Below are 13,075 nucleotides of genomic sequence, written 5' to 3'. Positions count from 1 at the left end.
CGGCCGCTCTGCCGCAGGTGTGCACCCACCCTCCTGCTGCCCCCGCAGCCCCCTCCCCTCCCGGACCCCCACGCCGGAGAGCGGCAAGGCCGGGGGGCGATTCCTGCACGCAGCCGCGCAGCTGTGGGGGGGACAGAGCTGGGGAAGCTGCTGGGCCCGCAGCCACGTGGACGAGCCACTCGCCCCGCCGGAGCCCGCGGGCAGCCGGGCTCTCCCTGGCGCCGGGTTTATCGCAGTTTCGCAGACGACTTCATTTCTTGCTCACTGCTTCACAGCCGGCACTGCTGAAAATCCTGGGGAGCGACGAGACGTGAGCAGCCTCCGTGGAACCAGCACAGCGATCGCCAGTGCGCTCCCCACGGGGAGAGCACGTGCCCGACGGGGATCAGGCCAGCGGCCACGCGCCGGCTCCATGGCACCCCAGCTCTTGGTCCCCCCAGCCCGGCAGGAGCCCCCGCAGCCGCGGGGCTCAGGCACTGTCCGTGCGCATGTGCTCACCCCAGGTCCAACACAGGGACATCGGCCTCCCTGCGTACACACACGCCCCGGACAGGGAACCGCAACCCTGGGGGTCTAAACCGAGCCCCCCAGTCCCCGCGTCGCAACGCCTTCGGGGAGAGCCGGTTACACCCCTCCAGGCCTCTCTGGCATCGAGGGGACGGGCGGTGGAGCCAGCCGGCCAGAGCCGAGCTCCGGGACGGGCGCAGGCAGCATCGCTCCCCGCGCGCTCCTCCAGCGCAGGCGTGACAAAGCAGCGCAGGTCCAGATCCCAGCGCGAATTCAGGGTCAAACCGCGACGCACCAGGCAGGCGCATTGCTCAGCCGGGCAGGTCGAGGCGCCCGGGCCCCCTCCCCACGTGACGGCTGCCGGCAACGTCCCTCTGCCGATGCCTCGCCACGACACACACCAGGAACACCCCGTCCCCAAGTGCTGGGCGCGGAACCTCAGCAAGGGACAAGGCCTGGGAAGAGGACGGAGGTTTTGGCCTCCACTGCACTCATTAGCTGGGTGAAAATCCAACTCCAAATCTCCTGATAAAACCCTCCTTGCTGGCTCGCGAGCGCAGAGCTGCTGCCAAGGAGCCCGAGGCCTCTGGGAAAGCGGGGAGAAGAGACGCTAAACACGACGGTCAAATTAAAACAAACGGGACGCTGGGGGAACCCGGAGCTGCGGGGAAAGGCTGCTCCTTCCCAGGCACCCCAAACCCCCTGTGCACAGCCCGGCTGGGTGCCGGCAGCCCATGCCTGCCCGCTGCGCTGCCGGCCCCGCTGCCCCGGCCAGCAGCACGGCCGCTCCGTGCCGGGGTGCTCTGCGGGGCGAGCAGCAGGGCCCCGCGGTGGCGGGGTGACAGGGGGATGCCGGGGTACAGGGGGATCCCGGAGGGATGAGGGGATCCCGGCTGGAGAGGGAAATCTCCCATCCTGCCGCCCACGCCAAGAGCGGCTCTGGGCCCCGCGCTGGCTGCCGGCTCAGGGCGTCCGTGTGCTCCCTTCAGAGGGACTGCAAACCTCCCCGGGGACGGGCAGGGCGCAGGGACGGGCTCTGCTCGGCGTCAGACGTGCCTGGGCAGCCCAGCAGCGGCCGCGGGGACCCCGGCGCAGCCCGGGGAAGCCGAGACTGAGATCCAGTGCAGCCCCAGCTCCCCCCAGCCTCTGCCTGCAGGAGGGTGCAATAAATCACGCACCCGTCTCGGCCGGCCTCTGCAGCAGCCCTCGCGTGAGCCCCGGCCCCGCGCGCATCGCGGCCGCCGCCGCAGTTGTGTAACCGGCAGCAGCACCGGCTGCACCAGCCCCATCTCCGGCGTGCCGGACCGAGCCACCCTGCGCCTCGCCGTCCCCGCCGCTGGCGCAGCCACGCTCCGGCCGCAAGCCCGCTCGGACCCCCCGAGGGACCGAGAGGCTCCCCAGCCCTTCCCCGCCGGGGTGGGAGGCTCTGCGCCCGCACCGGCTGTCCTCGGCTGCCGGGTGAGCTGCGCAGGCCACGCCGAGCGCGGTGAGGATGCTATGAATTTTTAAACTCCTGAAAGCACAAATGGAGCAGTTCGGCTGGCTGGGAGACGGGATTTCCGATGCAGCAAAGAGGCTTTTGAAGAAAACGCCGCCTCTCCGGAGCTGCGCTTCCCCCGGGATGATGAGCCCGGAAACACGGCGAGCGGGGTCCGGCGTGGGACCCGAGGGCAGCCCCGCGCGGCAGCACGCCCTGGCCAGAAGTTCAGGAGCAAACCGCCGGCCTTGGCACCCTCCAGCCGGGCTGCCCAGTCCTGGGGCTCACCCGGACCCGCTGCCGCTGCGGGTCCCTCTGCAGCACCTTCCCACTGACAGCGAGACAAACCCACGCACGCTCGGCCCCACGGCCCGGCTGCAGACACGCATCACGCGACGGCACACGCACAAACACATGTACACGCACACGCGTGTGCATGCACTAGCTCATCACCTTCCCTTCTCCGCGGAGGCTGCTCGGGCCACGCAGGAGTCTCACGCCTTTATCCGAGCATCCATCATCCTCCCTCGCCTCCGCCGACCGGCAGCAGCGCCGAGGCAGGGAAAGCGCTGGACCTGCGCCGGCGGCTCTGCCTGCCGCACTGCCCGCGCCTCAGCCCGCTCGCCAGCCCCGGCCGCGCTCCCAGCCGCCGCGGCAGAGAAACCAGAGGAACCCCAGGGGAACCGCAGCCGAGGACCACGAGCCACCACTGCAACACGAGTCCCCGGCGCCGCGGGGCTGGCGCTGGAGAGAGCCCGCAGGCGGGGAGCGAGCGGTTAAGCTCTGACCCTCTGAGAGAGGGAACCGGCCAGAGACACGTGTGAACCGGAAAGCAAAAAAATCCCCCGGAGAGGGTGACTTACCTGTTGGAGGTAGAGGAAGGCTGGAGGACAGGGGAGAGAGTGAGGAAGCATGCCTGAGTTGGAGACAAGGAGGCAGCCCGAGTTAGCCATGGAGCACAGCATGTGTCGACAGGTAGCCGTGAAGCTGCTCGCGGGTCCGTCCTCTTCCGCACACCGCGATCCTCGTCTTCCCGGCTCGCCCCTCGGGCTCTCCCCTCCTCGGCCGTCCCTCCCGACCCCTCGGCGCGAGTTAGGAGGGATGCATCTGCGGCAGGCCGGCTGCGCCGCGCGCCGGGAGCAGCGCTCGCCTGTTCACTTCGGTGCCATTAGCCACTGGCACTGAGCGCACGGTCTGCAAAGGGTGTGCGTGAGCCAGAGCGGGAGCGGGAGAGAGAAAGGAAGGGGAGGAGGAAGGGAGAGAGGGCGAGGGAGCGAAATAAAAGGGGTGGGAGTTGGAGGAGGAGGGGGAGTCCCCTGTGCATTCAGACATCAAACAGAGCTCTGTATAAAATGAAGAGAATCCGTAATGACATGAGAACAGCTGATCCCGCACTTAACCCCTCCGCCGCCGCTCGCAGATGGCTTCCCCGCCGCCCGGGCAGCCCCGTCGCAGCCCCCGGCCGCGCGCTGCCGCGCCAGGGAAGCAGCCAGGCAGGATGGGGCGCAGCGGGCAGGACCCTCTCCCTTCCCGGCACCAGCTCCCAAGGGAAGAGGGGTCTTACCGGGAGCTGCGGTGATGCAACACGGGCACCCCGGGAAGCCGCGCCGAGCAGCCGGCACTTGCAGCCGCGCAGCCCCCCGCAATGGCAGCGCCTCGCCGCCACGCCGCGGGACTCCCCCCTGCACACACAGCCGGACACGTGCACACGCGCCACGCTCTCCCCGGGAGACACGCATGCAGCCGGCGACGGGCAGGGAGCCATGCAGCAGACCCGGCCCCGCCTCCCCGGAGCGGCACGGACCCGCTCACGCCCGCAGCCCCGCAGCACCACGGCCCCGCGGCCACGCGCTGCGCCGACATGGGCTCGCACCACGGCGAGCAGCACCGGCTGCCCGCGGGCCTTCTCTGCGAGAGGAGCCGCGGCTGCAGCCTGGGTGCTGCCCGCAGTCCCCGACCACGCCAAGCGCAAGGGCCGGCGAGCCCCCTGGCTGGTGAGGGGGGCTGTGGGGAGCCCGGCACCCTGAGGTGACATGGAGGGGTCCAGCGTGCCGGCACCGACTTCCCCGCACTCCCCGGAGCGATGGGGACCCCCGACCCCAAGCACCTCCCGCCAGCAGCGGGCACGGCATCGGCCCCGGCAGAGCTCCAGAGGCGTTTTGGCATTTCGGACCGGCCGGTGCCGCCAGCAGCCCTGACGCATCAGCACCGCGCACACCTCTGCCACAGCTGCCATGGCAATCGCCTGCGTGCCGGGGCCCGCCAGGCGTAGCCGGCATGGGCACGCACATGCGCTCGTTTGGGTCCCTGGTCCCACCTCGCGTGTCATCCTGCCTCGGCCCCGCGGCTGTGCCGGCACGCTCGGGTGCCGCAGAGCGCAGCGCTGGTGCGGGGGTCCCTGCCCCAGTGCCCCGCACCGCCAGCACTGCCCGGCGCCCGGCCTCAGAGCCACGGCCAGGGACGGCGTTGTGCTTGGGTATGTGGGAAGCGAAACCTGGGCTCGGTTCAGTTTCCATCTTGGCCAAATGTGATGCACAAAGGCAGGGCTGTGCCAGCAGCTGCTGCTGCTCCGGCTCCGCCGGAGCCTCCAGCACACGACCAGCCCTAGTTGGAGGCTGGGATTTTCCACAGTATCCCCAGACAGAGCGACACGCTGCAGTGTCCTGCTACGCTCGCAGCGGTTCCCGTTTCTGCTGCAGACACTCCACAGCAGCGGCGTGCGGCACGGCCGGCCCGCAGCCGCCGGCAAAGCGGGCGGAAGCAACCAGCTCCGGGAAGAGCCGTCCCGAGGCAGCAGTGGCCAGGGCCAAGGGGCTGCCAGCCCCCCTGGGGTCCTGCTGCTGCGGTGACCACACGCCAAAGGGGAGCCAAACTGGGGAGGGGACGCCAGGCTGGGGGGAGGGCTTCTCACCGCCACTGCCCCACGGTACTGAGAGCCGAAAGGAGTTTGGCAGCGACAACCGCTACCCACAGCATCCTCCGGCCGCCGCTCCCGCGTCCACCACAACCGCTCGCCCTCCAGCTCCCGGGGGACGATGAGGGATCCCGACGCAGCGGCCCGATCCCGACGCAGCGGTCCGCCCTGCAGACCTTGTGCTCAGCCCCCCTGCTCCCTGCTCGCCTCCCGCTCCCCTTCCCCAGGGCCTCCTGCTGCCCCGGTGCCACATGCTCCAGTGACCAGAACAGAACATGGGGCAGCTCTGCAAGAGCTGGGGGACAAGAACGTCCTCCCACAGCCCTCAGGGAGCTCTGGGAGAGGAGGGGGCCCTGCCAGGCACCCACGTGCTCCTAAGCACCGCACACACCCCGGCACGGGATGAGGGACGCACTGGGCAAGGTGACGGGCACCTCCGAAGCCAGTCCGGCTCCACCGCGGCTCCGGCACTGCTCTCGGGCAGAGGTGCAAGGGGAAGGGCATGGCCCGATGATCTGGGCTTGCGGTGCCCAACCAAGCAAACCACGTGAGCCGAGAGCCAGCTCCAGGATGAGGTAATCTGCCCGTCCTCCCCCGCGCCGGAGCCTGGCTCCCGGCAGGGTGACGCAAAGGCACTCCTGGCTGGTGGCAGCGCCCCGAGCCCTGGCACGGCCGCCAGCCAGCGGCCCGCGTCGCAGGAAGGTCTGGGCTGGCAGCGCAGGGCAAGGAGAGACACTGTTCTGCTGGAGCAACGCACTGGGCAGACACCTGGCCCTCCAACCCGGGCGGTGCAGACCCTCGGCACCACCGGCAGCGGCAGGAACTGGCTGTGTTTCCCCAGGATAAATGCCTTGGCGGTGGGGGAACCGGGCACGGCTCTGGGAGCTGAGAAGCGTCCAAGTCTGCTCTCTCCATCCCCAGCCATCACCGACACCTGCCCGGCCGCAGAGATGCCCCCATGGCAGCGGGGAGTCCCCCGTCGGCTGTCCTGACCCACTGGCTGGCTCTGGGGTGGAGGACATGTCCCCAGCCACCACCAGCTGATTCCCCTCACCCTGCTGCTCCCGGCTGTCGCGGCGGTGACGCCGTGCTGCAGCCCTGGCCGATGGCACCGGCGATGGCACCAGGGCTGTGCCGGGGCAGCCCCATGGCGCCCAGTCCCAAGGAGCCCCGGCCAGGGCTGCCCAGCCCCGCGGAGCCGCAGCCCCGGAGGAACCCTTCCGAAACTGAAGCATCCTGGTATGAAAGTTTATTTATCTGTTTAATTAAGATGTGTTCACCAGGCGCACAGACCCCGTTCCATCTGTCTCACTTACAGCCGCGTCCCAGTAAAATTAAACCTAATAAATATCAGACGAGGGAAAGCAAAGGGCACATGTAAGATATATGATCAAAGGCAGAAGTTGCACAGGGCTGCAGTTCTGAGCACATCTCTCTCTCTGCCCTTCGGGGCCGGGCTGGCGATGCGCTCCCGTGCACAGGATGGGGCTGGCTTTCCTTCAAATCAGCACTATTTTCATTTTTTATTTATTTTAAATGAACCCTTGAGGGCTCCTTGGTTTTGTTTTCTGGAAGAAGGAGAACACAGCGGCACCGGGACGGGAGCAGCCTCGGCCGCTGGTCCGGAGCCCAGCGAGGCGCCGGCGCTGGGGGGCAGAGCCTGCGCTGGGAGAGCTGACACGCGTGCGCCCGCGCTTGGGACCGCATCCGACAGCCACGAGGGCTCCGAGGGCTGCCTGGAGCCCCGGCCGGGCCCTGCCCCGGAGCCGCCCGGTGCTGCGCAGGCCGGTGGCGTGGCACGGCTGCGGCACGCTCCATGCATCCGGGCGCCCAGGGCCCCCCGCACGTGCTGCACCAAGCCCCCGAGCAGGCATCAGACCCGCTGCCCCCAAATGCCACGGCCAGCCCCCAGCCCACCCTCAGGGGACGCGACGGGACATCCCAGACCCCAGCGCCGCAGCCCCCACCGCGACGCTGTCCCACGCCCTCCCCGGCAGAGAGGGACGACGCGCTGGCCACGGGGCTGCCAGGGACGCACCACGGGGACGCAAGGCGCAACCATGGGCAGGCTGCGAGCGTCCGGCGTCTAACGGGAGCCCGGTGGCACCCCCAGCACGCTCCCGCAGTGCGAAGCCGGGGCGCAGACCCGGATGCTGCCGCGTGGCAGAGCTGCCAAGAGGGACCCCGGCCCCGGCCGAGCTGCAGCCGCTGCACCAAGCACCAGCGAGGCCGGGGGCTCCCAGCCCCCCGGGGCCAGCCCGCGAGCGCAGTGCCGGCAGCCCACAGCACCCAGGGAGCGGGGCACTCGTCTAGTCCTCTCCTCCCACCCGCTCCAGAATGCCCCCAAGCCACGGCATTCATTAATTAAAAGCTCGTTAGTAGTTAGTCATAGACATAAAGCGATTAGACGAAGGCGCTGACGGGTCTGAGCTGCTGCGAAGCGGGGGGAAGCTCCCTGCGCCCCGCTGGCTCAGCTGCGGAGAGCAACCCAGCGCCGGGCACCGGCCAGGACGCTGGCAGGGACCCACAGGGTGACCGGCAGGAGCACCATGTGCCGGCGGGCTCTGCCCCGCTGCAGAGAGGTCCCAGACCACCGCGCCGGCCACTTTCACACCATCGCTGTGCCACTGCTCCCTCTGCCCGAGCTCTCCCCGGGGCTGCCCCAGCCCCTCTGCGCAGCGGCAGCATCGGGATTTACCGGGACTGGACGGGGATGGGGACTCCCCTCCCAGAGCGTGACGGGGACCAAGGAGAAGCTGGGGACCGCGGGGGCTGTGCAGGCTCCCAGGCAGGGATCCCCGGAGGAAGGGACCTGCGGGCACAGAGCACCCAGCACTGGCCACAGTACAGACCAGAGCGCTTCCTCCTGCGGCCAGCACCGCCGCACCACAGCTCCCGGCCCGGTCGGCTCAGCCCACACCGTCCCAGCGCCACGTGCTGCCCCGAATCCCCGCACGCTCCCCCGTCTCCGGAGACAGCCGCACGGCCGCCGATAGATTCCTGGTTTCCTGCTCTGTCTGTAAAGGACCGCTGTGGTTTCAGCTAACCGCAGCGCAGTGGAAGCTGACACGGCTGTGACGGAGCAGCCCTGCCAGGGCGCAGGGACCCCCGGGAGCACGGGTGGGATGCCGGGGAGGATGTCCCGGCTCCCCGCGGACGCTTGGCTGAGCCTCCTCTGCACCCAGTTAAACTTGCTCTCCCTCTTCCCCCGGCTCCTTCCTCCTCCTCCGATAGCTCTCGGGGATCGCTGGAGCCCCCCCTGCTCTGAGCTCCCAAAGAAGCTGGAGATCGTACGAAAGCCCCGCTGCTGCTGACCCGGACCCTGCGTCTGCCCCCGGCTGCCACCTCCCTGCCAGCCAGAGCGGCCATGAGGTCCCAGGCCAGAGTGGTGACGTCCCCAGCACTCGGGTATGACCTCGCCAGGTGAGGAGGGGAGACCAGCACACGGCAGGTATCTGGGACAGCGGCTGTGGAGCTGGGAGGGGAGCAGCAACGCAGAGAAAGGACATGAAATTTTAATGGGATCTAAGGAAAAACACCGCCTCCCACCTCGCGGAAACCTTCCTCGCCCGCTGCAGGGTGGCCGGGTGCCTGGAGATGCTCTGATGTCCGGCCGGAGCTGGCAGTGCTGCACGGAGTGGGAGGGCGGTGGGGCCAGCGCCTGGGGACGTCCTGCTGCCCCTGGCACCGTCCCTCCTCTGCCCTGCAGCCAGCACAGGCAGGGTCGTGAGTCCCGGGGACGTCCTGCTGCCCCTGGCACCGTCCCTCCTCTGCCCTGCAGCCAGCACAGGCAGGGTCGCGGGACCCTCAGTGTCCCCCACGCCACGCAGCCCGGGCTGCAGCCGTCCCGCGAGGTGTGGGGCAGGGCAGCCAGTGTCCCCCCGCCACCCGGCACGAGCCAGCGGTGCACAGGCACCTCCTGCCCAAGCTGGGCTCACTGCAGGACACACGCCTGGGGACATGGGCACGGCAGCCAGGACTTGTCCCCGCAGCGGGGAGAGAGCCTGGCTGCTTGCCCCCAGGCAGCACCACCCTTCCTAGAGCCCTCTCACCTGACAAAATATTTACATGAAATGGCAATTAGGCTCCCTAGATTTAATGAGAATTAACGTGCAGGCGGCACAACTGTGGCAGAACAGACGCTGCGGAGCACCTCGAGCTCACGGGCCGGGTGGGCAGCGCCGGTAAAATGGCTGCACTGCGCTCGGCCGGGTGCTCCGCACCAGTGCTGCCTGGGCCAGAGCCACAGCCACGCAGGGCCTGGCGCGGGACGCAGGGTGACGCAGGAGTGATGGCGGGTGATGTGAGGAACAAGCAACTGCAGACCCGCGGACCTGACACGCCGCATTCCCAGGGCCCCCCTCCCCGAGATCAGACCCGCTGCCCGGCGAGGGGTTCCCCAGCAAACACCCCCCCGCGCTGGCGCAGCGCGGCACGCCGGGCTCGCAGCTGCGGCGGGGGGCTTCGGCAGCAGCCGTGGGGAGCCAGGGCAAGGGGCGGGATGGTCGCGGGGGGGGGGTTAGCACGTCCCCGAGCGGGGTTTGAGCCCGGGTGCGCGTGGCACCGCTGGCGCTGGGCACGGGGCAGCCGGGGCCGGGACGCCGGGAGCGGCAGGCAGGTGACGGGGGCAGAGGGGAGCGCCAGGCAGGAGGTGCTCGGGAAGCAGACGCTCCATCCTCATTATAAGGCTTTTTAAATGCACAGACAGGATATTAGCGTTTAAACAGGCTCTAGGACTCCAGGGCAAACTTTAAAAATCATAATATTTATAGAACCCTCCTTCCACTCGCCCCACATGCTCTTTATTTTGCCTGCAATTACGGCTAATTTGAAGACATTTCGCTCTGGCATCTCAGCCTGTTGCGGTGTCGATTACCGAGCCACCCGCTGCCGCCTGCCACCGCAGTGCTCCCCGCAGTGCTCGCGACGGTGGCCACGCTCCCGCCACGCACGGAAACCAAACCCCTCCGCTTCCTCCCGCGCACGCGACAGAGAGACACCCGCGATGCCACGGAACGATGCTCAGCCGCTCTGCTGGGAGCAAAGCCCTCGCCCGGCCTCTCCGCTGGCACGGCTGGGGATGCCGCTGCGCCCCGCACGACGCCCAGACCCGGCTGCCCTGGGCTTGCTGGCTTCGTGCACCGCGTGGGATGGGGAACGGAGACCCTCGAGCGCTGCCGCGCTGCCCACCGCCCCAGCCAGCGCGCGGGCTGCGGGGAGCTGTGCCTGGAGCTCCCATGGGGACGGGCACCCTGCGCTGCTGCCCCGCGCCCTGCAGCGGCTGGAACCCCGCGAAGCCGTGCGGGAGCTCCCGAGCACTTCGCTTTCACAGCCGGGGCGGCTCGAGAAGTCCCCGGGCAGAACGAACGCCCTGGCAGGAGCAGGCTCGGCCAGCGCGACAGGATGGCTCATGACAAAGCACCTGACGCCTGAAAGCCGCTCCCCTGAGAATCGATGAATTCGCATTATTCTCTTCCCCACAGTCCCCTCCACCTCGCTCTGCCCCCCCTGCCCCTTGCTCCAAAACCCAGGGGACTGCAGCTCCTGGAGCGCGGAACCCCCCACAAGGGGACCCCCGGCCCCCCGACAGCCCAGCCAGCCCCAGGGGAGCAGGAGTGGGACTGGGGGTTTGGGAGGAACTGGTGCCACTGGCTTAGCCCTTGTCAGTGGGCTGGGATGGCATGGGAGCCCCCGTGACCCCGAGACCCCCCTGGCCATCCCAAGGGCTCTGAGCGGGGACAGGGAGGAGGGGGGTGTGTGATGGGGTCTGTCCAGGCTCTCTGCAGGTCGGGGACAGGGACAGGGTGCGGCTGGGACAGTGGGCAGGGGGGAGGGGACAGAGCCAGCAGCCCCCAGTCCCTGCAGGCAGGACGGTCCCTGCGCAAGCCGGCCGCCCTGCAGCACGGGATGCGGCCGCCGCAGCCTGCGCGAGAAGGGCACCCAGCAGTCCCCACCGACACCGGGGCAGCGGCCGTCCCTCGAGCCCCAGCATCGCAGCCCGGCAGCCCCCCAACAGACCCCGTCCCACAGCGGAGAGCCCTGGGCCGGCCGAGATCCGGCACCGGAGACGGGGGGAGAGCTGGCCACGGGCTGGACCATGGGACAAGCCCTGCTCGGGCTCTGCCCATGCCCACGGCATCGTGGCTCCTCCAGCTGGGGGTCCCCGGGCCGGGAGGGACCCTTCCCCGCGGGGAGCGAGCTCCCATCGCCCCGGCGTGCCGCGGGCATGGCGGCTCGGCAGCGCTGCCTGCCAGGCACTAAATCTCCCGTCCTGCTGGGGCACCGCGCGGCGGAGGAGAGCGAGGGGACCGTGTGCGCTGAACCAGACGCGGGAGCAAGGGAATAAATAAGACGAAGGGAAGGCACAGGAGCGCGAGGGGTGGCAGATCGGTCTCTGGGGCCCCGCTGGCTCTGACATCTCCAGCCCCATAATCATATTCAAAGCAGAGCCGGGCTGAGGCATTTCTCCTCCAGCACGGCAATAAAGGAAAGCAACACTCTCAATAATTCAGCACCAGGAGAGGGTGATAAAGCAGAGGAGCCACCACTGCAGGCAGCCGGGGCGGGGGGCTTCCCACTCCTCCTTACATCTTGGCGATCAAAACCCTCTCGTCTTTCTCTGTGCCCTGCAAACGCAGCCCCAGCCCCGGCCCGGGGCCCTGCAGACACCGGACCCCGCGCTGCTGTGCGGGACGTGCCCTCAGCGGACGCCGGCTGCACGGGGAGCCGGGGCGGAGGGGCCCGACGCAGCAGAACAAACCCCCTCCATCACCACGTAAGCTGAACCCTGGGGGGGTCACCGGGCACGGGCACAGCACCAGAGCGAAGCCAGGGCAGGGTCAGCAGCATGAGCGCTTCCCCAGCTCGGCTCCCAGCCCAGCTCTTGTCCCAGCGCGGTTTCACCTCCTCTGGCTCCAGCACCCCCAGCCCCGTGCCCACCTCTTCCCGAGGCGCCTTTGCAAACAGCCCCCCATCACCCCGCAGCCACGTCCCAGCTCTCCCAGCCAAACCAGGCGCCAGGGCTGCTCGGCCGCAGGACACCGACCCGGCCGCTGCCTCCCCTCACTACAGGGCACAGTCCCTCTCCCCACCACTGCACGGCGATGGACCGGTGGGCTCCGGGCACCTGCAGCCCACCATGGCCCCCGGGACCGACCCGAGTGCCATGCGTCCCCTGCACGCAGCCGGACACTGGGAGTGAGCGAAGCCCTCGCTGCGGCGCAGGGAGCGAAGCCCTCGCTGCGGCACAGGGAGCGAGCAGCAAGACACCAGTACACACACGAGTGCCAGAGGCGGGGGTGAGCCCTGGGCCCGCAGGGAGCTCCCCGCTGTGCCCCCAGAGCCGCTGCCTTTCTCAGAACAGCTCAGCACCGAGCCAGCCAAACCCCAGACTCCTGCTCCTGCACAGCAGCAAACCACCGCGCCGCAGCAGCCCCGGCCCCGCAGCCCACGCCGCCGCCCGGCACATTTCACCCCCGGGCTCACACCCGCAGCCCAGACTTTGTCGCTTTCATCCTGGCTCATGCTGCCTACGAGCCCAGCACCCGCCCCAGCCTTCCCACTCCTTCCAGCAGCTCCTTCTCCACATTTCTCGTGGTGTCTCGGGACCCTTCTGGACCGCGAATCCCTCTCAGTGGGTCACCTTCGTCCTTGTCCTGCCGATGACAGAGACAAGAGCCCTGCCCCCCAAAAAGCCTCTTTCCTCCATCACTTCTGCATGGTGACAGCTCCCCGGTGCCCAGCACTGCTGCCTCGGCCCTGCCACCCTTCGTCCCACGGGCACCTCTGGACCAGCGCCGGGGCAGGGAGGGACGGAGGCATCAGCATCCTCGCCCCCAGCCCCTTGTGGCTTTGCTCCTCTGCTTTACCAGCTTGGACCGGGGCGAGCATGGCTCTGCGCTGTACTGGGCAGGATGGACCCCTGGGGTGACCTGGCCCCCCCCCCCCTGCGACGGGACCAGAGGCCACTGCCGTGCAGCCCAGGAACAGGAGCGGAGGATGGGAAGGAGCCGTCCCCATCTGCCCAGCAGGCACCGGGCGGGCAGGGACACTTGGCCCAGCCACCCCCTCATGGCACAAGCCACCGCCTGCCTGAGCTGGGGGGGCACCGCTTGCTGGTGACACCTCACAGCACAGGCTGCGGGACATCCCCCACGGTGGGCAACTGCCAGGTCATG

The 13,075-nt window shown here is 69.0% G+C and overlaps 1 protein-coding gene across 19 annotated transcripts in view; it reads right to left on the bottom strand.

Annotated features, from left to right (window-relative positions):
- RBFOX3 (RNA binding fox-1 homolog 3) overlaps window positions 1–13,075 on the bottom strand; it is a 171,670-nt gene that overhangs the window by 18,921 nt on the left and 139,674 nt on the right. For 10 of the 19 annotated variants that reach the window (XM_075441313.1, XM_075441320.1, XM_075441325.1 and 7 more), the window contains one exon: window positions 2,848–3,178. The exons of 4 other annotated variants lie outside the window; for them this stretch is intronic. In XM_075441313.1, coding sequence (XP_075297428.1) covers window positions 2,848–2,949 — 102 coding nt within the window. In that variant the 5' untranslated portion in view covers window positions 2,950–3,178. The remainder of the gene's footprint in view (window positions 1–2,847; window positions 3,179–13,075) is intronic. 5 more of the 19 variants (XM_075441323.1, XM_075441322.1, XM_075441324.1 and 2 more) reach the window with 2 other exon arrangements.

Source organism: Opisthocomus hoazin, chromosome 21, assembly GCF_030867145.1.
Source record: "Opisthocomus hoazin isolate bOpiHoa1 chromosome 21, bOpiHoa1.hap1, whole genome shotgun sequence".
NCBI classification, from domain to species: domain Eukaryota; kingdom Metazoa; phylum Chordata; class Aves; order Opisthocomiformes; family Opisthocomidae; genus Opisthocomus; species Opisthocomus hoazin.
The sequence above is the reverse complement of the archived record's forward strand: the minus strand, read 5'-3'. Positions and strand labels throughout refer to the sequence as shown.